Genomic DNA, 25,325 nt, shown 5'->3' on the forward strand with positions numbered 1-25,325 from the left:
TATTACAGAACTAATATGGAGTTTTTAGGCCCCTTAATGGCAACACGTTTACGTTATCCGTTATTCTGAGCATATTAGAGGATAGCGTGTTCATTTATTTACGTACCAGTAGCGGTAAAGTTAATAAGCATCACGTTAAAAAGCAGAACGACGGTATTGACATATTTGACTTATTTCTGATATTATTTAACCAATACGCTCCATTAGTCTGACGTCAAACGATGCGCGCGCCGAAGGACTGTATCCACACAATCTTATTAGCATTGGACCTGGTTTCATTCTGTATTTTTCTAGAAATCTGCAGGTTCTAAGCATTAATATTAGAAAAAAAGACAGTACCGCTATCGTTAGCAACTATTTTGTTCACTACATTAGATACATCGTTCTTACTTTTTCTTAAATTAAACACTTTTCAACATGCAGGTTATGTTGTACGATTTTCTGCTGTAGCGGATTGCTTTAAAGAAGACTGTGCATAGTTAAAGAGGGGTGAAAACTCTTAAGAGAGAGGCAATGTCATTGAGTCTTCGCTACCGAAGACTCTCCTGCTTGACTTAAAATTGTGAGAGCCAGTATGAAAAAGAAAAATTACTGTGTAATTCTTTATATTTTTGACTGCGAAACATTAAAACTAACAGCTAAAGTTTCATGAGAGTTATGAGTAACTGATCTTGCTTACTAAGTTTTTCAACTTTCCAGTCATAATAACAAACTCTTATATCTTTGAGTAATGCAAACAAACATTTAAATATTGCGTAAGTAGAAAAATACATAAATACTAAGATGCCATTTCCTTTTATACTTTCAACTGAAAAACGTTTAGATAAATTGTGAAGTCCCATTAACACTTCCTGTAGTTCTTGGCGAAAATCATTTTCAGCATAAATCCGTGCTGTAGACATAAAGGTTTCAGGAATACCTTCAGTCGAAGTCGAAGGTTGTGGCTCAGTTTCAGGTCTGAAAATTATATATACAGGGTGATTCAAAATTGGCGTCATTCCATTTAAGGGGTGAAAGAGGCTCACTTGGGGAGTACGAGAAAATATTAAAAAAAATTTTTTTTAAAATTTCTATAAAAAATTAACAGTTTAATATCAAATTTCAACTTTGTTATTAAGCATTATTTAGAAATTGTTCCATGTTTAATTGGTAGCATATTGGAATATGTACTTAACGATCCAAAAAGAAAAATGACGATCTTTGATTTAAATTACGAAAATTCTTGATATCAAAACAGTTCTCTTCTACAATTTTTTGATGTTGCGTCTTAGTTCTGGGCCTATCTAACCAATTTTTGGACAATTTTTAAATGTTAATGAAGACTAAGAAGGTAAGAGCGCTTTTCGGCTTTGCTAGGTATTTTTCTGTGTTGCATTTGTTATCTTCTCTCTGGGGCAAGAAAATCTAAAGAAAACGAGATCTAACGACATGTGAAAATTAGTATTTGAGCACCATCTGAACTTTCAAAAAACATATATTTTTAGTTTCGGACAAAAAACAAATTGGAATGACCGTGAATAAGTAGTTTTAAGCTAACAGCTGATCATAATTCACAACCCATTCTTAAAAATTATGCATTAAATATGTTCGTTTTTATAACATTAGTTTACAGCTTCAGCAGGTAACTGATGAGCTCAGATAACATCAAACACCTCCACGCACACACGTTATTGTATAACCGGTCACAGAACATCCCCCAGGGACACAACTCAAAGGAGATGTTCTGTATAACCGATTGCCTACTACACATCGATAAGTTTCGTTTATGAACACACTCTTTCCATTATTGGAGATTGACACTAATGATGGAAATCAGACGGGTCAATTCGCGCAGAATCAAATTATTTGATAATTTTAGTATTGAAAATCTTGTGGGTTGCGAGGTGCGAACCGCATTATTCGAGTTTAAAAGTGTAGTGCAAGCAGTATTGGAAATATCCAGACACCTGGGTTTTCCTTAATCATGTTCTCTTTAGTTCCACGGGGCCTTGTGTAAGTGTTTATAGTTTTTAAGCCCATTATTGTGTTACGTGTAAAAAGCAAGCACTGTCTTATTGATTTTTGCTAATTTAAGAATTTTGGTCACAATTGTAAAAGAATGTACCATTACTTTTGTAATTATCTAATTGAACAAAAAATAATCCAGTAGTCTGTTTCTGTGTATTATATTGGATGTTCTTTACAAAAAGTTTTCTTGGCAAACAATAAATTGTGGCTTGGATCATTACAGAAAACGCAGACATTGAAAATTAATAGTCGCTAATACTATACCTACTATACCATATTTTATTTCAAAACGGCACTGAGTAAAGAAAATTGACTGAACAGAATAAGTGCTTGGCCTTTATACAGGGTGTCCCAAAATTAGGTGGCAAAACTGAAACAGTGAAATCTGCTCTCAAAAATAATACTATTTTTTCAAATCAACATGTATCGAAAAATGCTCCTTAACGGAGCTACGCCTTTTTGAAGAGGGGCCCAGTAGTAAGTTTTTTGCAAATTATTTCTAAACGGTTGAACTTCAAAACGTAAATTTTTGGAACTGTATTAATTTTGATATGCTGAATCTTGACCTGAAACTAAAGCTGTAAGAATTTCATCATAGACGTATCATTTCTACTTTTTTTTCCGGTGAGGTTTGGGAAATGCTCTTTTATGCACTCCCAGAGCTGGTGGTCTGTCGCTCTTGGTTGTGTGGGACTCCAGCTGAGCTGTTTACCCACTAAAACCCTTCCCTCACCGTCGAGGTGGTATTTCGCCTTGTACCGCGGTCATTTCTGTCCTATTGTGCCCTCGTATTTTACTCCCTCATTATCCCTGTGTATTCAATGAATTCCAGAAAAATGTTGGGGGGGGAATTACGACACATACCCTGGTCTGGTAGTCATCCCTGGCTGCAGCTCGTTGATTTTCCCAAGCAGGTGCCTCTTTATGAGTTCTCCCTGCTGAGGAGAAAAGTTCTTCTCGGGATTTCCGACCGCCGCTATAGCCATCTTAATCCCGGAAACCGCAATCTTGCACGACTTGTGTGTGGTTCCTTCCTATACGGAAGTTCCCACATACAGCCGCTCAGGTGCTGGCTTGTTGGGTGTGCTGCCATCCGACCGGTGTCGCTTTTGCGTCCCGGTCATGGCAGCTTTTTTGGTGTGTGCTGGTTCCCCTGAGGGTCTACCTGGCACAGTTTTCGTGGTTTTTCCGCCTGGCGGCCCCCGAGAGTTTTTTATCACTCTTCGGTACTTTGCCAGCTGCGAAGCTTGACGGTTCTTCTGAGGAGGTCCCGCCGGTATTTTGTGGTGTATGATGGTGGTGTTTTCCTCCCCATCATTCCCACGATTTGCTAGGGAAGAGTTAGGTCCATCCACACAGAGCCCCGCATGTGTGGGTAAGGCTGATACAATGAGGTGCGCCTGTTGCCTCAAGGTTAGTCGCTTCGGCGTTCGGGCTTCCTCCCAGTCTTGCATCTCTCGGCGCGCATTATACCGTAAGAATTGGGAGGCGTTGTAGTGACCTCGTCACGCAATCCGGGTAGTAAAACCAAGATCCCCGCGCCCCCTACAGTACCTATCCCAAGGCGGTAGCTACGAGAGTCGTTGCACTGCAGGCGGTTTGCGGTTTGTGCCACGAGCTGGTCCGCGGCGACGGCTTTCGATCCAGATCCGAGGGTTTTATTCCACGACTTTCACTTATGGCCGTCGCTAACCGGTCAGGCGTATTTGAGCAAAAGTCTCCCTATCCGCCACCAGGGGACGCGCCCGATGGGTCGCTCAACCTGCACGGGATCATTTGTACTTACAAGGTACAAAAAAGCTCTCACTTTTTTCTGAGACTATAAATCAATCTTTTTTCTACAAATTGTGAAAATTTGAAGTATTTTACGAAAAAAAGGTACTCTTAATTTACTTCGCTCATACGCACCATTTTCCAACTAAATTACTTTAAAAATATTACTGCTATCCATACACATTTTATGTTTTAAGTTAATATTATTGCAGTTTATTATTCTTTGCGAAGTCAGGAAAATAAATCACAATAAAGTTAAAATTATTATCGACACTAATTTACGTATATGTTTACCCTGATGTTGATTTACTTAAACTCCTTTACTTCTACAAAACCTGTGTAGGGCTGAAAGCCAAATTTACCCGAATAAAACCAGAAATTCATTGTTTGCCACCATTGTTTTAAATACTTACGTATACATACATATATTTATAACAAACGGTTCTGATAATAGATTATCTTACTGTTAGTAACAGTATGATAATTATGTAGCAGGCAGTGCACGTATAATGAGAGACATAAGCGATCATTTCAAGACATTTTTAATTCCTAAGTAGACTAGACTTTTTTGTAAAAAAATTGATCCATGTTTCTCTTCTATTCGCAAGGGGTTACCGTTTTCAGACCCTATGAGTCTGAGTACGTTTCAGAGTTTTAGATTGGCAGCTTTTAACGAAGCTTATCCTTTGTAAAATGTCATGAACGTAAAAAGGTAATAATTGCTTGAATTATGTTTATTAATGTTTTTAACAGGATCCACATATCGTGTGTCATATGGTTGATTAAAGTATTTGTGATACATTATGTTGTTGATCTAACATAGTAACAAAATATAACATTAATCTACAATGAATTGTGACGAAGCTGAAATTTTGAAAATGCCATTGAGATAATGTCCGAAATCTCGAGTTACGATAAATTTGTTTTCCTTTAGCTGTTTTTTAATTATAATTATGTTGTACTTTATCTGCATGTACTTATTTATAGTCCAAAAAACTGAGCACATTGTAAAACCGGCCGTATATAAACGATTGAAGATATTAGTCCATATGTGTAACAAACTTGTCCTTTAACAAACGGACTAGTCGGCTTGCAAAAGGTCTAAACTGTTTATATTTTCTATTCTAAATTTACATTTAAGGGTTTTAAACACAATATTTTTTTCTGGCATTAAGAAAGGTGGTTAGGGAATAGGATGGTCTTTAAATATTGTATTGGTTAGTTGATAAGTACCTCTGTAGTGGTGACCAGGAAATTGTTAAGAGTATCACTTTTTTATTAGACCAGCATTAAAAAGTGGAGTATCAATTCTTGAACCAACAAACCCACACCTATCTTTGAAACGAAATCACACTTGTAAATCAATTACAATGTGATCGTTTATACATGTGATGTAATTAATTATACTTTTTTCTATTGTACATTGCAGCATTGAATCAATTTGATTCATCAATGCATGAAATTATGTTACGCGGCGACAGTAGTTAAGGTTCTTCTGTTTAGACATCCCATCAAGAGCACGTAAACTAATCTGTATTTATAATGGAACAAATTGCACTTTATTTTTTAATCTTTTATTTTTTTATAGTAATTGTTTAAATTCGTTTGAATTTTTAATGAAGTTATTTGGTATCTTGCGCCGAAAATGTAAAGCTGATGACTGTTTCAACAACAGCTTGAATCTAATAGCATTGTTTAAGACCGGTTCAGTTGGCATTAATTTGCTACGAAATATGATCCTAAGTTAATATTATTTGTTCGGTTTCAGTTAACAGTATTGCTTCCTAAGTACTATTTGTTAAATCATTATTATAAATTAACACTTATGATGAAACCACATGAAAACCTTTAAAGCACCACAATTAACAAATCCGTTTCAAAACTACTATTAAAAGGCTTTATCTAAATTTGTATTGTAATTTAAAACAAAATGACATTTATGAATTTTATTGAATTTTTACACCTGCAAATCTAAATTTATTTTGGAATATTATTTAACTGAACTTGGCGCACTATAAAGATTTTCGGATTGGGTAAGCTTGCCATAGGCGTCTTAGCAGCTATTTATTTATTCAGCAAAAATTCAAACACTCGAGCACAATTGTTGGGGATTAAATGTTGATATGTTTATGTTTATGGAGTTTATTAATATTAATATTTCCTTCGTATGATAATAAGTGTGCAATTATCGAAAAATTACAGCAGTAATTGCACAGTGTGCAATTATCACTCAACGATAATTGCATTGTTTACAAAAAATATCTGACAGGTGTCTTTTCATGTTGAATTAGACATCAAATGTCTTCCTGACATACCTAAGATATTCAAATTAAATTTAATAAACATAAGTAATAAAATTTAAAGGGTAATAAAATATAATAGAAATAAAATGAATCCACATTTACTTTGTTTACTCAGGAAATATTTATCAAAATTACACTCGTGCATCAAAATAAACAGATAATTTTGCATTCGAGCTTGTTGTCTTGTAAAAACTGCATTCGTTTATTTTCACATTGGAACGAAAAAGCCACAATATGAAAATAAACTCATGCAGTTTTTAGACAACAAGCTTTCATGCAAAATTATCGGTAATTTTGAAGCAATTACTCCCGAATGTAATATTCTTCACCTTCATTTGAAATTCGGACCCTCAATGTTTACATTATCTGCAATTTGACCAAAAATATCTACCTACCGAAAAGTTTCCTTATATTACAAAAATAGCAAACGTCGAAAGTTAATTTTTGCCGATTGATGAAATAAAAAAAAAATTTGGCCCTGTTTAAATAATTTTACATCCAAATTTTGACGGAAGTATGTATTTCTATAGACGTTGTAGTTTTAAGTTTTGATTTATTAATTAAAACTTAATTAACTGTTTTGCTTCAATCTTAAAATAGTTTATGGAACAAAAAACATTTTTATTCAATATATATGCGCATGGAAACAGTTTTCGAAACAGCACGACACTGAAAATTTGTCTTACACATTACATAACAATCTGTATAAATGCTAAAAAAAGCAAATTAAGATTCTTTTCACCGGCTGATCAAACATTGATTTATACTTTATTATTAACTTTGCCATTTAATAAAACACCACGCCGAATAACAAAAAGTGGTTAAAACACTGAAATACAATCTTATGTTTGTTTTAATACTTAATGTTTTATAAAATAGTTTTTTCAAGTAGTAGTTTTCAAGTTATAATCTGATTATTATATTTTGTAAAGTATTATTTAATAAAATTGGCATGCTTTAGTTGTCTAAGATAGGATGCAAAAATAATGTTACGCCAATGATATATGCACAACCGTTTTATTAGTGACGGCTCTTGGATGCTTACCAACAATGTTTGTTACTCTGCCTTCCTAAAGTAGATTCGCCAATGTTAAAATATTTCTTAATGTAATTTTTAAATGCAATGCGTTTTCTTTATGCAAAATCGTGCATTGTCAATACGAATTAAAATTAAGTATCTAATTCGGTATTAAGTATATAATCAAACTATGCATTCAAATTACTTCTGCTACAGATTGTAGCCAATACATTATGCATAATCTTAGAAACTTAATTTTACAGACTCAAAAAAAACTGGAAACTGTACTGAACCAGGCACTTTGTTATCAAATATTTACATATTTTTTATCTTTAGTGTAAAATAAACTTTTAAATTATATGAAAATATTTCATTATTTTTGTGATTGAAAACTATTCATTGTGTACTATAACCATTGAGTCAAACTAATGAGAAAAGTTCTCATCTCATTCAAAATAGCTCTAGTTGAAAGTAATATTAATTTTTGACGTAGTTCTTAAGTTACGCAGAAAGGTTTCCGTGGATATACGGGATGTTTCGAAACTAGGGTGCATACATTTAACTACATATTCAGCTTAACATAAATAATAAGGAAAAATAAACCTTTTAAATCTCTGTAGATCTAAGTGTATAAGATTTTTTGCAATTAAATGAGCTAAAGAATAACCTTTTACCGTAGGCATAGGATAGTTAGGAGAAACCTGTATTAAAATTATCATTTTCCGTACCGTAACTATAATAAACTTGCTTGGAATTTCAGTATATCTATTTTAGTATCCAATAGAAAATTATTTACGCGATTTTACTCACTTCTGTACGATCAATTAATAAGATGTTAAATAAGAAATTTATATGAAGCCACGAATAAATAATAAAATATTAGTTACTTTCTAAATATTCCACTGATAACAAAGTTGCAAAATAAAGATTTTGATTTATTAAGAGTTTATAAGGCGATAAGTTTTTTCATTCAATGTTGATTGCTGCTAATATATTGAAATACTTTTTAGAGAAAAATTATGTGAATTGTCAGATCTGCTTTTATGGCAATATTTATATTTTTATTTATAATTTTTTTTGTTTTTTAAGCTGCTTAATAATGTTTGGTTTAATCGGGGTATATATGTTCTGGTGTCCGTTTAAATTTTTATGTTTGAACCTAATGATAAACGCGTTAATACAATATGCAGTGTTGATTTTCGATACTTCTGCAAAAATAGGAGTGTTAAGCTCTATAGTGTCGCACTTATGGGCTTTTATCGGCTGAAGGCTCAGATGTTATTAATGTTTTTAATTTTTTTTAATGTAACAAATTTTTCATGTAGGATCACATCAAAAGTACATGATATTAGTTCCAATTATTATCTTTTAGTTTATACCACTGACATGTTAATTTTTTTCTATATTTTCGTAAATTTGCGTTTTATGAAATAACTACCTATTTAACGGATGTTTAAATACAAAGGCATCATTTCCTAATTAAAAATGAAAAAACAGCGAAGTCAAATGATTAAAGTTGAGGTAGATAATAGTTTTCTCTGCCAATCTACATTATAGATATACTTATGCTATAATAACAAAAAAAGGAAACTGAATCGTTTTCTTTTTTTAAAAACAAACGTTTTTTAAAGAAAGAGCCGTCAAAGGTTTCAGATATATAAGTACAGACTTCAAGATGTGCCAATCTCAGGCACTCTCAGAACCGAGAGCCTGAGTTATTAGGTGTGTTTAGCCCTTCAGAATAAAACTTCCTAAAACTGCACTTTGTTTCGCCCATGTATTGTATCTGTACAGTACATGTACATGAAAGTTAATAGGCTTGAATCCGGTAGGGGGTGTCTGCGATTAGCACATCAAGAAAACGACCAAAACTTTAAGTTTTAGAATAGTGGCTTATTCCTTTAGTAATTACCTGTAGTATTTTCAACTTCCTTCCGCCCATTTAAGTAAGTTTATTTTAGTTATATTGTTATAGTTTCGTTGCCATGAACAAGCTGTAAATGTTAGAATTGTTTTTCAGTTCAGGGCTGTGTAAAAGCTCCAAACATTCCTTGGGCCAGAAACCTTTGATTGAAGCACTGAATCTTTTAAATGACGATTCTAAAAGGTGCTATGGCGTGGTTGGAGACATTCTCAGCCCCTCACAAGTGTTGGGAATCGATCATCTTCGGGATCCAAGGCTAAATAAGGTACACACGTGCAATTCATTTAATTATTTTTAATTTCAAACATACATCATATGATGTAATTGCCTGGATGTAGTAAATTTGAGTGGCCTTGCATGTTTTACAATAGGATAGTGTTCAATAATTAACTTAGTAGTACAGTTGTTTTTACGGTGAAATGACTTTAACGGCGAATGATGATTTTAACTGGGTTTCAATTGGGGTTAAATATTGGAAATACCATAATAAGTTTTGATAGATAATTGTTTTTAATGATTTTACCAAAAAAATTATTACTTAAATGCAGGAGATTAAATCAAATTTAATCTCTAGTGTTATTACGATAACGATAACAGAAAGTGTTATGATGATAAAGATAGCCGTAAAAATACAATTCCTTATGGCATGTCACTGAACTAACTTTAGAACATTTCATATCTTTGAAAGTAGTAGACAATGCAACTAAATCGTTTATTCGAACTTTCATGAATTTACCACGTTGTTTTTTATGTTTCGATTGGTAGTGTCTCTATACCGTTTTAAGTGTAGTATACACCTACATTCTACAACAATATCTAACCAGATATAAAAAATCGGAAGTCGAAATAAACAATTTGTGATTGTTGAATTGCCCCGCACAAGAGATACGTGCTTGAGGGATTAAAATTGGAGTTATTCCCTTTAAGGGATACTGGTGCCGATTTAAGAAGTACTTATTAAAATATTCTGAGTTAATTTCTCGAAGTCTAGCTCCTCAATATGCAATTTCCATTCTGCTATTAAGCAAAATGTTTACTCATTTATAGACCATTTAAAAATCTGCTTTAATCTTTTTATTAATTTTGTATGAGAAAGTCTAGATGCGACTATGCATTCATGGCAATATTTCTTGATAAACACGTCTACGATACAGCAGATTTGTAGATAGTTTTTAAATTGTGTTCTCCGAAACTTGAAAATGAACAATGTAAAATTGAATTCAGTTTACTTTCCCTAGAGGAGACTCTAAATAGCTTAAATCTTGTATATGGTAGATATGCGGAAACAGTTAAATGTTTTGTACTGATTTTTCTGGATGTTAACATCTTGATGGCAAATAACAGTTGAAGAAGGGCTATTTCTCTACATCTCTATACATTTTCAGATTTATACCCGAAAGCTTTAATTAATTTGCCATGATATTCAAATTTATATTATTCATTTAGAAAATTGCATATCACGTAATAGTTTGAAGATATCTAGTGACTGTAGTTATGTGGTGTACGCACTTAAATAAAATTATATTTAAAGGTAATTGGTTAGAGTAAAAGATAAGCAAAGAAAATATAATTTTGCTCATTTGTCATTCTCATCAGTTGAAAAGAATTCAGTGTTTCAAAATTTGTTTTTTTAATTAAGGTCCCTAAAGGTACGGTTTCGGTGGTGCGATCGGCAATTGCGATTCGGAGTCGGTCATTTTCTCAAAATCGCTCGAGGCGCCATTGATTATAAAAATTCGTTCTTGAATTTGCACAGTTTAATGTTAAAAAGGTAAATTTTCGACGAAACATCTATGAGTTAGAAAAGTACGTATAACTTTTCTTCAATTGTTACTTTATTGAAATTCCTTCAAAAACGGGATCAAGGAATAGAGGTTCGAAAACTCTTAAATAGTGTCCATTACTGAATTAGTTTCTATTTTGGTGTATTAAACTCAAATTGGTCTTAAGCGTTAGAAGTTTAGTTGTGACACTTTCACTTTCTCAGAAGAATCAAGTTTGAAATAAAACACTCTGGTTCGTGAGTCGATAAGAATGCTCGGATAGCGGGTTTGGGACTGGTTAACTGTTGGGGACGCTACTAGACACCTGATATGAGTCCATATTATAGAAGATTTGACCTCTTTTGAGTCTCCTTAAGCAAAGAAAACGTGACGCATTTTCGACATTGTAATACATTTTGAGTTTTGAAGAACTCAGTTTAAAAACTAACCACAAATGTAACGTTGACACCTTTGTCAACGAATATCTGCATGGTTGCAGCTGTGCTTTTTATCAAATAATTATTAATACGTACTTTTTTCAAATATGAAAGGTACATGTAACTTTAAGCACATTTGTAATGTTTTGATACATTGTTTGATGCATTCTCTATTTTTTGGTCTCGAACTTTGATTTGAGGGTATTCTTTACATAGTACCTTTGTCTTTGAAAGGATCATCTGGAGTTCGATGATATCGGGAGGTAATTATCTAAATTTGTTTTATTTTCTTTCTTGTATAATAACATTATTATATATACATAAGTTCTATATTGCTGAGGCGGATTCATTTTTTTACAAATTGCTTGTTGGGTATTTCGCCTCAAAAATGTTTGTCTTTAAATATGAAAATTTTCATTTTTGTAATAAAAGACGTAAGTAAATTCAGTCTTTTTTAATGACAAAAATTTTTGAGGTGAAGTACCCAACAAGCAGGTTGTAAAAAAATATTATACTGTATTATATGTATAATAATAATAATAGATTTGTTGTAATTTTGGGTATTTTTCCTTTTTCTGTACATATGTTGAACATTGTGCACAGTCTTGACATCAATACATTTCCTTCTGTTAGCATTTTTATCAGAATTTCATCTTCACCCGGTGCCTTATTATTTTTGATATGACTGAAGACCTGAAGAGCATCTCTTCCTCAGTTATTTCCGAGATCTCTTGTGATCCTACATTCATATTCTTATTGTTTTCTTGCTTCGGTGTTTGGACTTTTGGAGGGTATAAATTACTGTAAACATTTTTGGCTGTTCGTATTATTTCTTCTCTTTCCCTAATTTCGTTTCTCGTTTGATCCTTCAGGTGTGTTTTCTGGTTTTTATAGTTGTTCTGTCTGATACTTCGAAAGGCTTTATTTTTTTCCAGTAGTTTTTTTAACTTCGTTTTCATACTGTTCATTTAGATGGGGCCTCACCATCCTACTTGTCGTTTTTGCTAAAATTGTAAGTTCTTTTCTTTTCAATAATTTTCTTTGTTTTATCCCTTAGCTTGCAAGTTTTTTCACTTTTCTGCTCTGCTATTTCTCTTGCTGTTGTATTCAATATGGATATTCAAACTATTTGGCTGGTTTTGTCGATGTTCTTTTTGTCCTGAGTTTTCTCCATTTCTTTAATAACTTTTTCAAGACTTTCCCGAAACCTTTCCGAATTTTCCTTCAACGCTTTTGGATCTATAACTAGCTAATATTTGAGAATCTTCCTCCTCTCTAGCTTAGTATTAACAGTTACTTTGGCTTTTAACATTCGGTGCTCGCTGTTGGTAATGCAACAATTGAGCAGAAACATCTTTCACTACTGATTTATAACTGGAGAGAAAATAGTAAATTTCACTGTTTGTATTACCATCCGGACTGCTCCACGTCCATTTTCTTTGTTACTTTTTATTAAAGAATGACGCCATCGAGTATAATCGATGTTCCGTTAAAAACTCCCGCACTCTCTTATCTCGTACATTTGTCTCATCGAAACGAAATAGTCCTACATATTCTTCAGGTGTTTTTTTTTGTATTTTTGCCAGTTTTGTATTGAAGTCTCCAATGATGAAAGTATACATGTTGTATGTTGCTGTTTCTTTGCTAATAATTTATCTGATGTTATCATAAAATTTATCTATTTCATCGTCGTTGTGACTTGATGTTGGGGCATAAAACTGTATAATTTGGATTTTTCAGAAATTTTTTTATTAGTACCGAGCAAATTCTGTCTGGGACGTAATTGAAACCTACGATATTCGAGGATACTACTTTGTTGACCAAGAAACTCACACCTCGTTGACTTTCATTTGCTGATCCTATAGGGTAAAATGTGTGTCTCGATTCCAGAATAAAACATTCTTCTCCTTTTATTTTCAATTCACACATTCTTTTTAATCCCATTGAATTAATTAAATACCTAAGTTGAAATCACCAAAGAATTGAAAAAAATTAACTAACATTTTTCGTATTTAACTCTTTCAAAGAAATTACATTACTTTTAAACCATTCTAAAGCTTCTAGCTGTTTCTTCATAAATATATAGTTTTGTATCACAGCAATGGCCATTGTTTGAAGATATTAGTTTTCAACGATTTGCTATTACAATTTTTATTATTTTCGTTTTTATACCGAGTAGGTATCCCACACAAATTTGGAAATTATGTGGTCTAATTAACAATTTCGACCGCAAAATGAATCAATTACATTTTATTACTCACAGAGGATTAAATGCTCTAAAGTGCACATTTTAGTACCATACAGTGTGGAACAACCAAATGTTTTACTCAGTATTTTATTATTATGCATTCGCACGACAATATTGTTCGCGTTTTAGATTTTAATAGGAAAAAATAATTATTATTACTCTAGTATACTCTTTAGTATTTTCGAGGACATTTATCTCTGACCTGCTAATGTTCAATGTGGTGTGCTATTAGCAAATCGACCTAAGTAATATGGCGCCAGGTTGTAAATGCAAACGTTCTGAAAACTGAATTCTGCATCATCCGGCCATTGTTTGCTTTATGGGTAGTGCAGATCGTGTTCAACAGAGGACATAGAAAACAAATACGCATTCACTAATAGGCTAAATTTAAAAACAAAAACCCAAATTAAAAATTAAGACGAACGGAGAACATCATTTAGACAATGTTTGTATCCTTTATTTGTTTTCCTTAATGAATAGTAAAACTAAATAATAACATTTAAAGGTTTTTTTTTTAATTTCGAATTGTACATAGTCTCAACTCCCCTTAAAACATCTTAGCCAGACGTTCAAAGTAAATTTGAATTGGTATTGTAAAAATAGTGCATGTGCTAAAATTGTCTCCCACCAAAGCTTAAAGCACTGATAACAAGTGTTATGTAGGGGACAAAATTTAATTGAACTTTTCTGAAGTTTTTCAGGCTTTTGGGCCGATTAATGGCGAGTTTTATTTCTCGAGAGTTAATCCGTCAATAGATAGCGACAGAAAAATCAAAATTTTTCCATGATCAAAGATTTGGCTATATTTAAGCCATCCTTAGGGCTCATGAATTTGGTTGAAAATCTTTATTCTGCCGTTATCTATTGACCGCTACAAATAAACTTCACCTTCACAAAGTCATGTTTCAAATATCTTTGAAAATTTAGATAGATTTTGTGTCCTAAAGCAGAAAATAATATTTTGTTACATTATTTGATAAGCATTTCATTATTTAGCTCAAAATGGTAATGTTTACAGGGTCTTGCGTTTACTCTAGAAGAACGGCAAGCTTTGGGCATTCATGGTCTCCAACCAGCAAGATTTAAAAGTCAAGAGGAGCAGCTGGAATTGTGCAGAATCTCAATTGAGCGTTATCAGGAAGATTTAAACAAATACCTCTATTTGACAGAGTTACATGACCGCAATGAAAAACTGTTTTTCCGTCTGCTATCTGAAAACATCGAGGACCTGATGCCGATCGTATATACTCCAACCGTCGGTTTGGCTTGTCAAAAGTTTGGATTGATTTACCGAAGACCCAGAGGACTGTTCATCACCATAAATGATATTGGACATGTCTTTGATGTCCTAAAAAATTGGTATATAGACAGAGTTTTTGGTAATTTTTATTGTTTGATTTTGAAGAATCCCTTGTTGATATTTTTACCGAACTTGTTAATTACATACTTATTATTATCAACTGGTGGTTGGGATTCTTCGTTAGAAATGTATTTTTAATATTATTTGCAATTGCCAAATTTTTATAGAGCATCAAGAGCAACATTTACATTATACAGAGTGTCTAACTGGTTTGCTTTGCACACAGTACATATGAAGTGGAGTTTAAAATAAATGTGTTAGGGCAAGTCACAATTTGGATTTTACGATAGCATTTTTAAATCGATTTTAAGTTGTAAACATCTAATAGAGTTTTAGTCAAATTTAAATCTCTCATATTGCAACTGGTCAATAAATTCTTTTGATTTCTATTAAATTGATGGCATTGGGAATTTACCCTATTTTAACTCTTGTGTTGTAAGGCTTTCAAGACAGTTTTTAGAGACACCATAAAGAAATGGAAGTAAGAAGTAAGTAATTAGGACGCGCTTATTATGCCCTTTCAAAATTTTCAAAAAGTCACTTTAAAATTGTGTAAATACAATTTACTGATGATTTGTTTCAAGCTCGGAATTTAATCAGACTGATCGTGATTTTTTCACTTCCGACAATTAGAACTAGAACTAGTCCACATAAAATTGGATTGGTCAGTACAACTAAATCGTACAGCATGTTGTCACGAAGCCAATTTCTATTTATAGATGAGTCATTTGAATTTAACATGACAAACTATTCTAATTATGTTATTGTTACTTGCATTTCAAGTACTTACTGCTTTACTCGTGTTACTTGATGGAAGCTAATAAATTTGATATGATACTATATTTTTAGGCCTGAACCAAATGTAAAAGCTATTGTTGTCACTGATGGAGAACGTATCCTTGGTCTTGGTGACTTGGGAGCATGTGGCATGGGTATTCCCGTGGGAAAGCTTGCTTTGTACACAGCATTAGCCGGTATCAAACCCCATGAATGTCTTCCAATAGTATTGGATGTAGGAACAAATAACCAAGTAAGTGTTAATATGAAGTGAAAAATAAAAGAGCCGCGAATAATTTTTGAGAAATATTCTTGCAATGGTGTTCAGCAAAACATTCCCCTTCGTTCCTAAGGTGCCTCGGCACAGATTGTTTTACTGTACAGGGTGTTCCGTTAAAGATAAACAGCGGCTGTAAATCGACAACGGTAAAGACTAGCGTTTTGGGGAAAATATTATAAGTAAAGTTGGCACAAAAAAATTGGCAGAAGAATAAGTCTTACATGAGCAGCCTTTGGAAGAATGAGCTACATCTTGAGATTTGATATTCCCATGTGTCTTAAGAGGAGTCTTCGACCAATGTATTTTACCACTAACCTACGGAGCTGAAACACCGACTCTAACAAATAACTTCCCGAACAAAATAAGAGTAGCGCAAAGAAGCATGGAAAGAATAATGTTAGGCTTGTCCCTGAGAGATAGAGTTCGAAACACAGGGGTGAGAAGGAGAGTCAGGGAGTAACAGATGCTATCACAAGAATATCGACTCTAAAATGGAACTGGGCGGGTCACTTAGGCAGAATGAGCGACGGCAGATGGACTAAAAAAATAACTGAATGAAGACCGCGGGACCACGCTTTCCACAGCAGGGGCAGACCGCCCACTCGCTGGTCGGATGATCTGAAGCGCATCCAAGCCAACTGGTTAAATGCAGCACAGGATAGAGGGAGGCTTATGTCCAGCAGTGGACGAGCAGATAGCTGGGTGATGATGATGATGGCACAAAAAATGCCTGGAAATTGTTTTAAAGTTCATAGCTCTACCGCTAGGAGGCATAACTTCTACTAAAAACAAAAAAGTTCTGGTATTTCCGAAAATGGGAAGATGAGCTATAACTTTAAGGAAATTCGGGTAGTTTTCACCCAAAATGCGAAATTGGAAAATCATACGTTTAGGTGCAACATTAGGCCAAAATCGCCACAACAACAAATTGAGCTCGCGCGCTCATATTTACATCCCATAGGATATGCGCGAATGTAAGACGGCATAATATGCCGTTTTCAGAACATGAAGTGAGACACAGGCTGAGGGACTTCTAAGTACATAGACGCCCCTGGTCAGCTTCTTGGCCACCCGGTTTATATGAAGTCCCCACTGTAGTCCGGACATTATTCGGTTATGTATATAGGGTGTCCCGATAAGGGTCAACGCACTAATAGCCAAAATAACTCATCGATCGGCACCGATATAGCCGTCACAGTCATTCCTTTATTATAATTTTGGATTATGCAAAAACCCAGAATAAAGCAAATTGTTCTTTAAAATGTAAGCATTCTGAAATCATAGAAACATAATTGTAAATCACATTTAGTTTTAGCCACTTAAAAGAACTAAATTCTGACATCAAGATTTAAATGTCAATTGTAACTGAATTATTATAAGCCTCCTGTTCAAAAATAATACTGTGTGCAATCAAAATATTTACTCGAGTAACGTTTTTAGGTAAATAATTGCACCATTTTTTAAATCAGTTTTGTCAAAATTGCCAACCAATTTGTTTTGCATTGTTTAAACCCGAGGAGGAACACAAAATCCTGCTAATGTCATTTAGTTGCCTCCGCGTATTGAACAGTGATATATTATTTTGCAGGCATTATTGGAGGATCCTTTGTATGTAGGTCTAAGGCAAAAGCGTGTTACTGGTAAATTATATGACGACTTTGTAGACGAATTCATGGAAGGAGTCGTAAAGCGCTATGGTCAAAATACTCTTATACAATTTGAAGATTTTGGTAATCATAATGCTTTTAGGTGAGACAATTGCATCAAAGCTTTTGATAACAAATCATCGCAAACCATTTGTTTGTGATTGTTGTGATCATTAAACTTAATTTACTCTAACTTTGAATCATAGGTAACAAAGTAGTTTTCAGATTGCTGAAGAAATACAGATATAACTACTGCACTTTTAATGATGATATTCAAGGAACTGCGAGTGTGGCAGTTTCAGGACTCATGGCTTGCAAAAGAATTACTGGCAAGAAATTCGCTGATAACACCATTTGTTTCCTCGGCGCAGGTGGAGCTTGTTTGGGTATTGCTGATTTAGCCGTACGAGGTATTTTATTATTATTATGCTTCTATTCCGACATAATTTTTAATACAATCTTACTTAAACTGCTGAACAAAATCAACGTTACACGGTCAAATTTGCCTTAACTTTGGAACATGATAAATTCTGACTGCTTTGAACTATTTGATTTCTATTTGAAGTGTTGTGTAGAACAATTCTTGTTCTATTAGTCCGTGTTTTAAAAAAAGAGTGCTTTAGATAAAGTCTCTACAGGGTGGCAAATGAAGCAATGCAAAATTTGTGAAAGTTTGACATGTTCCCAATTGTGCAAAAAATAGTATATTACGGTCTAAGAGACGAAAGTCGCAGTTCCGCCACTGCTTGAAGTTGACGTCTGAGGCGAAGCCGATGCGAAGCCACATGCAGTGGCGGGCCTTCGACTTGTGTCTCGCGTACCTTATACTATTCGACCAAAATGAGTACTTCAATAACTGTGTATTGAATCCAAAAGTAGCTTAGTCGGTACGAGTATTCAAAAGTAATCAAATCTAACACCACTATATCAAACTCAATACAGACTCTTTCGTTGCTTATGAGTACTGTTGGACAGAGTTATCTAAATCAGTTAGAAGAACAAAAAGCGTCCAAAAGTTATGGGAAAAAATAAACCACGTTCATATGTTCTGCTTATTCATTGCCTTCAGTATGACTTTAGCAGTCAGATGTTCAGTTGCAGCCACTTCAATCAAGTTGTTTGTAATAAAAAAACGTATGTTATGTAGAATATCTGACAAATTTACAGGTTTCCAAATAAAGGTAAACTTTATGCACGTTATGCGTAGATTTTCAGTTTTGAAGCGCACTATTTAAAAGCTGAAAAATACGCTGTAATGCTGACGTATTTTCTTATTAAAAAATTTTGATATTATAATTTTTAATAGGAAATTTGCCTTAGTTTCATGGTATTATAACTCCTTGTATATCAAAATTAAAAGTACAATATCGATAAAATGTGTCCGTTAAGGTTGCTACCAACAATACACCACATTTTAGAAATATAAAAAACTTGCACATATATTGTTTGTTTCAGCCATGGTATTGGAGGGAATATCAATAGAAGATGCCCGGAAAAAGATTTGGATGTTTGACATTGATGGTCTTTTAGCAAACGAAAGGCCAGAAGGCAATCTTGAAGGACATAAGAAGTACTATGCTAAAGATCATGCTCCTTCAAAAGATTTTGCTGCTTTAGTAAATGAAATTAAGCCGAGCATTTTGATTGGTATGTCAGAGCCTTCAATTTCTAAATCAAAGCTTCAAATTTTACGATTACATAATTTTACTACGGATTTTTAGGTGCATCTGCCACTTTTGGTGCGTTTACACCGGATATTTTGCAAGCTATGGGCAAATTTAATGACCGACCCGTAATATTTGCTTTGAGCAATCCAACTGATAAGGCTGAATGTACAGCCGAACAAGCTTATATTAATACTGAGGTAAATAATACTCCTATACGTGTTCTACAGTTATAGTTTACAATGCTAACATTATGCGCGACTCATTAAAAATACTTCTTAAAAAATATTTTGAAAGCATAATGCAAATATTTTATACTTGCACAAAAGTAAAATTTCAAATGTATTGTTTTTACAGATAATATCAAACACTCAACTTTGTTGTTACATAAGCATATATACACTTTGTGAACAAGCAATAAAACGCAATTTCAGGACTAGGTTCATAAGCTGAGTTACAACCTGCATGTGTTTATACTTTAATGGGCTTTTGAATACCCAAAATGTTTGTTTTACATAGCCCATGATATAATTGGCTCTTGTTGGTTTACAAGTCTCCTTATTATTTCTTGAAATAATAAGGATAAATGCGGATGTGCGTGCTATTTAACTAACTGACAAAAAATAGCTATTTTCCATAATAAATAATTAAGATAATGCCGTAATGCCAAGATATTTTTTCACAGGGTCGTTGCATATTTGCTAGTGGATCTCCTTTCCCACCCGTCGAAATTAACGGTCAAACATTCAAACCTGGACAAGGCAACAACGCTTATATTTTCCCAGGTGTAGCTTTGGGGATTCTTACATCGGGCATACACCATATTAGCGAGGATGTGTTTTTAATGGCCAGCGAAACGGTTGCTGATTGTGTTACGGAAGACGATTTGAAGAATGGTCGCATATACCCGCCTTTAGGCGAAATTCAAGAAGTGTCCATTCAGATTGCCGTCAAAATATTGGAGTATGCTTATAAAGAACGTAAGTAAACAATAAAACACATTTTTTTTCTTAAAAAAGCGAACACTAATAAGCAATTTCACCCAACTCAAATACTCGAAATCAGAACGCTCAATTCGGCAAATATAGGAAGCGATCATAACCTTTTACTTATTAAATTGAAAATACGAATACCCAACCAAGACCGGTGATATCAACACAGAAACTCAAAAATGAGCTGATATGGGACCCTACGATAAAGTACCTATACAAAAATTATTACAACAAAAAATCGAAGAAACCCCGATTTTAAATACTAACGACATCAATCTAGCTTGGAAAGAATCAAGGATAATATCAAGAATTCAGCAAGGGAGAACGAACCCTAAAAGTGGACCAAGTAATCAACCATAAGACACCATGGTTCCGCCCAGAAGTCAAGGAACAGTGCAAAGAAAAAAGAAATCCTACCTAAAATATTGTACTATGCGAACGCCAGAATCATATAATGAATAATGGCAAGTTAGGAACAAAACTAAAGAATTGACGAGAAAAATAAAAAACGATCACTGGGAAATGTTCTGCAAACGCTTGGAAGGTGACTTCTACGGGCTTCAAAAGCAGATATGGCGATTCATATAATCGCCCAGAAAAGAGGTCAATCAACTGCTGTGTGTGATTTTATGTGTGCTAACTCATAAAAGTGTAGATCAGATATTTAACCGATATGTATAAAACGACAAACGCGACAGACGAGCCTACCGCACCAGAAATAACTATTAACGAACATGCCACGATCAATACATCCGACGTAGAAATCGCACTACAGGAACTAAGAAATAAAAAAAGCGCCGGGCAAGACGGTATACAAAATGAATTGCTTAAATACGGTAGGCAAAGACTAACAGAAGAATTAACAACTTTAATATAGAAAATTATATATCAACATAAAATCCCAGATGAATGGCGAACCAGCACTACTGTGCTAATGTTTAAAAAAAGGGACAAGAGAATACCATTAAAATATAGAGGAATAAACCTTTTAGGCACTGCTCTAAAACTAACAAGAAAATATACAACCTTCCATTGTTGGGGGACGAACAACAGGGATTCAGATCGCGAAGATCTTGCACAAACGGCGTGTTCGTATTAAGGCAAAAAAAAGGGAATATACAACAGGCAAATCCCACACAATCTTATTAAAACGCCAAAACAATCTCACCAAGAACATATATATAAACAATAAAATACGAGCACAAATAAAAGGAGACCTCACAGAACCAATACCAGCGGGTAGCAATATTCGTCAGAAGACTCCCTGAGTCCTACCCTTTTCAATTCAATAAAGGAAGAAATTGTTCGAAGTGTTCGAGGGCTAAAGGGATTCAAAATGGGGGATGCAGAAATCAAAATACTGTGTTATGCTGACGATGCTGCTCTCATTGCAGAAAGTGAAGATGACTTACAAAGGTTATTACACTTGTTCAACCTGACAGCCAAGTCTCTCAATATGGAAATATCACCGACCAAAACAAAGTGCTTAACAACATCAAAAACCCCTCTAAGATGCAAACTGGAACTTGACGGTAGATAATACCAGAGCAGAAAATGAAATTTCACTACCTTGGCGTGGAACTTTCCGGCTTTGGGGATATTGAGGCAGAGGTGAGAGATCAAACAACCAAGGCAATTAGAATAGCTGGCTGTCTGAATACAAAATGGTGTAATAAGAGTATGGGAACGGACACAAAATCGAGGATCTACAAAACCGTCGTGAGGCCGGTGATAACATATACCGCAGAAACCAGACCAGAAACAGCGAAAACCAAAAGACTCTTAGAAACAGCTGATATGAACATACTCCGTAGAATCACCGGAAAGACACTGCTGGATAGAGAGACAAGCGAGGATATTAGAACAGCCTGTAATGTCAAGAACATTAATGAATGGGTAGCAAACAGGAAGAAGCAATGGAATGAGCACATAAGCAGGATCGGCCACCGCAGACTTGTGAGAATCGCTTGCGACAAGTCCCCTTTGGGACGAAGAGACATTGGGTGCCCCAGGAAACGAGGAGTGACAGCCTCACGCAAGTGAACTAATTGAACAGGCGATTCGCCTAAAATGAAGAATGAAGAAGAAGAAAAAGCGAACAGCTCCGCAAATACTTGTATTATGTTTCCTGTACTTTTGTAGTAGGTTTATCATTTTTTAGCAAAAATACTTAAAAAAAACCAAAATTAAAATATGACTTACTTATATTTTTTCTTAAAAAAACTTAACAATTTGTATCCTTGCCATGGATGCGATATGCTTGCGATTCATACAATTTATCAATGCAAACCTATTTTCCGTATTTAATTGCATATTTTAATTAACCGAAAATTTTCAATATTCTTAATTTTGTTATAGTAATTCGTAGTTGGCGCATTTTAATGGCGTTTTCAAAAATAAGTCAGTCGTACACTATAACACTACCTTTGTTTGAGTTGATATCGAAAAACCGACCCTACCACTAACCACAGCCACAATTAAGATTTTCGTTCATATCAAGCACCTCGTCATCAAATGCAGAGTGTTCCTCGAATGTGGGCTGCTTTCGTTAGTTGACAATTGCAGTTACAATAATTCCGAAAATGTCAGGTCTTGGGCAAAATTGCCACTTTTGCTTATTCCGGAGATGTCGCTGATTTTAATTGGAACGCACTGTAGATTACTATAAATTTAAGTTCTCCCAAAGATTCTGAACACTTTTCATGTATGAAGTTATATACCTACCTCTAACGGTTGGAACTATTTTTATAATATTGTAACAACTGGCCAGCGCAGTCCTGAATGTTGCAACCGATAATGCCTGAATGACAACTTCCTTAAGTAAATTTCTTATTAGCTGGCAGTCTCCCGCTAGCACTCAGACTACGAATAGTAAAGTATATATGGCCATATGGCATATGGCCCATCTTACTATACGGCGCAGAAACGTGGTCTCTCAATGTTTGAACCCTGAACCGCATCTATCGTTTTAAATGTGCTCTCCGGAAACTCTTACGCGTGCCATGGACCACACATGCCACGAATGAAGAAATTTTAAGAACTGCAAGCTGCGAAAGGGAACTAGTTAACATCGTTAAATTAAAAATTGTTTCCTATCTCGGCCCTATTCTTAGAGGAGGAAAATATGGCATTCCAAAACTAATTCTACAATAAAAAAATAGAGATACGTCGAGGCGCAGCAGCTACCATATTTCGAAGAGTCGAAAACGGCACTCTACAGATTGTATGAAGAGTACAGAGAATCGCCAACCCAAACTACCAAAAATAAAAGCAAACAAAACAAAAAAAAAACAACAACGAACAAACGGAACAGCAACCAACTACAATTAAGAACATAAAATAAACTAAAATTACGGGAGTCTATGGCTCGGGTACCTGTGGCGCGCACAATTGTCCCACGTACCGCGGCGGGCAAATAGTCTTGTCTCTGGGCGCGCACAATAGTCTCGCGGTGGGTTCACCGGTTTCCCGGGGGATCAAGGAGCAAGGATGCTCCGGAAAACTGGATTTCCATGAAATCCAGCACTCAAATAAAAAAAATAACGCCTTGACCGCCACCGCGCACCATTAGTTTAAGGGTGAATGCGAGGGGTGTTTATGACGGAAAAAGGAATTACAAAAAATAAATTTACTCCGCGGCACGTCACAGTTATTACGCAATTAATAACCTAAACCTTATCACTTTTCGTAAAGTATTGGAAACTTAGTAATCATGGAAAAAAATTCTAATACTAAGCAATAAAGTGTGTTCGTTTAAATAAAAGGCAATCTGTTCATTTCATGTATTAGTATATGTAATGGAAAAGTATATTTTGAAGCTAACACTCAAAAAAATGAGGAGTTTTATACGGTAAATTTAACATTTTTTCGAAAACAATCTGCATAAGAGTAAAACTCGATACACACTAGCCAAAGTAAATTGCACCTCTTTTGGGACTTTATCTGTCAATTATTATAATAAAATGCAAACTGTTAGAGATAGGAATAAAACTTCATACATGAAGTGTTTTTAATCTCCGGGACAACTTAAATTGATAATATACAGGGCATTCCAATTAAAATAAGCGACTTGACGTCTAATTCCGATATAACCGGAAGGGTCATAGAGAAAGCCGCTTTAGTCAGACCTCAATTTTCGGCAATTATTGTAACTGTATTTTTCGAGTTATATGAATCACACACACACATGAATGATATGAAACATCCTGGATTATGTGGTAAATTATTGGGTATTGCGTCAATGATCTGTCTACTTAAATACGAAATTATGATTGATTCAGGGATTGCCACAGTATATCCGAAGCCCAAGGACCTGAGGAGATATGTAGAAGAGTTACAGTATAACTACAACTATGAACCATCTCTGCCTAACTTATGGCCGTGGCCGAAGGCACCGTACATCAAAACAAAATGCATGGAGCCAACAAAACTAAAGGCATAAATTGGAATATCTTGTCATTTTAGAAAGTAATAATTTATTTCACCTACGATTAATCGATATTATTTTTTATTGTTGACGTAGTGAATTAGTGAAACTGTGATTAAAGTGGAATATAATACTTCATACTTATATGAAAAATGCATGAAAATATTAGCAATTTGTGTCCATACGATGTTGTAGCTTTGATACAAGTAAGCAAATTTGATGAAAATGTTACTTTATTGCATGGTACTCACAATAACATAATATTTTAGTTTTTGTTTTAAAGTGTATCTTTAAGCATACTTTGCAATATCGATAACTACTGCAGTGTCGATTTCCGAAATAAAGCGATATTTCAATTTTAATGATGAAAGCAAGGTAATTATGTCATACTATGTAAAGGTTGTTAATCTAGACACTGCTGAGGACTTATTAATATTTAAAATGTTTTATGAAGTTAAATGTGTGATTATTATAAATGTTGCTATTGTCACATATTTTTGAATATTTAAAAAGTTGCAATTAGTATTATTATTTTTTATTAGGAAATTACTTGTATAGACATGAATTGAACGTGTTCTTGCAACTGCAAAATCCTGTCAGTATTTTTGTTCTAATCATTTACTTTTATGAAATTTTGTCTAAATAATACAGTTATTAAATGTTATTGCTGTTTTCTTTAACGTACATACTTTCCTGACTGTGCTTCA

At 34.2% G+C, this 25,325-nt stretch overlaps 1 protein-coding gene across 1 annotated transcript; it reads left to right on the top strand.

Moving 5' to 3' along the window:
• Window positions 1–1,816: 1,816 nt before the first annotated feature.
• On the top strand, window positions 1,817–25,282 carry LOC109540415 (NADP-dependent malic enzyme). The gene is made up of 10 exons (XM_048663845.1): window positions 1,817–1,992; window positions 9,122–9,290; window positions 14,492–14,832; window positions 15,683–15,863; window positions 17,479–17,639; window positions 17,762–17,946; window positions 18,992–19,183; window positions 19,258–19,400; window positions 19,886–20,180; window positions 24,473–25,282. The coding sequence occupies exons 1-10, from the start codon at window positions 1,964–1,966 to the stop codon at window positions 24,631–24,633; spliced, it is 1,857 nt and encodes a 618-aa protein (XP_048519802.1). The 5' UTR covers window positions 1,817–1,963; the 3' UTR covers window positions 24,634–25,282.
• The last annotated feature ends 43 nt before the right edge of the window (window positions 25,283–25,325 follow it).

The sequence above is a fragment of the Dendroctonus ponderosae genome, unplaced genomic scaffold (assembly GCF_020466585.1).
Source record: "Dendroctonus ponderosae isolate FM_Combo_2020 unplaced genomic scaffold, Dpon_F_20191213v2 Dpon_F_20191213_1, whole genome shotgun sequence".
In the NCBI taxonomy this organism is placed as follows: domain Eukaryota; kingdom Metazoa; phylum Arthropoda; class Insecta; order Coleoptera; family Curculionidae; genus Dendroctonus; species Dendroctonus ponderosae.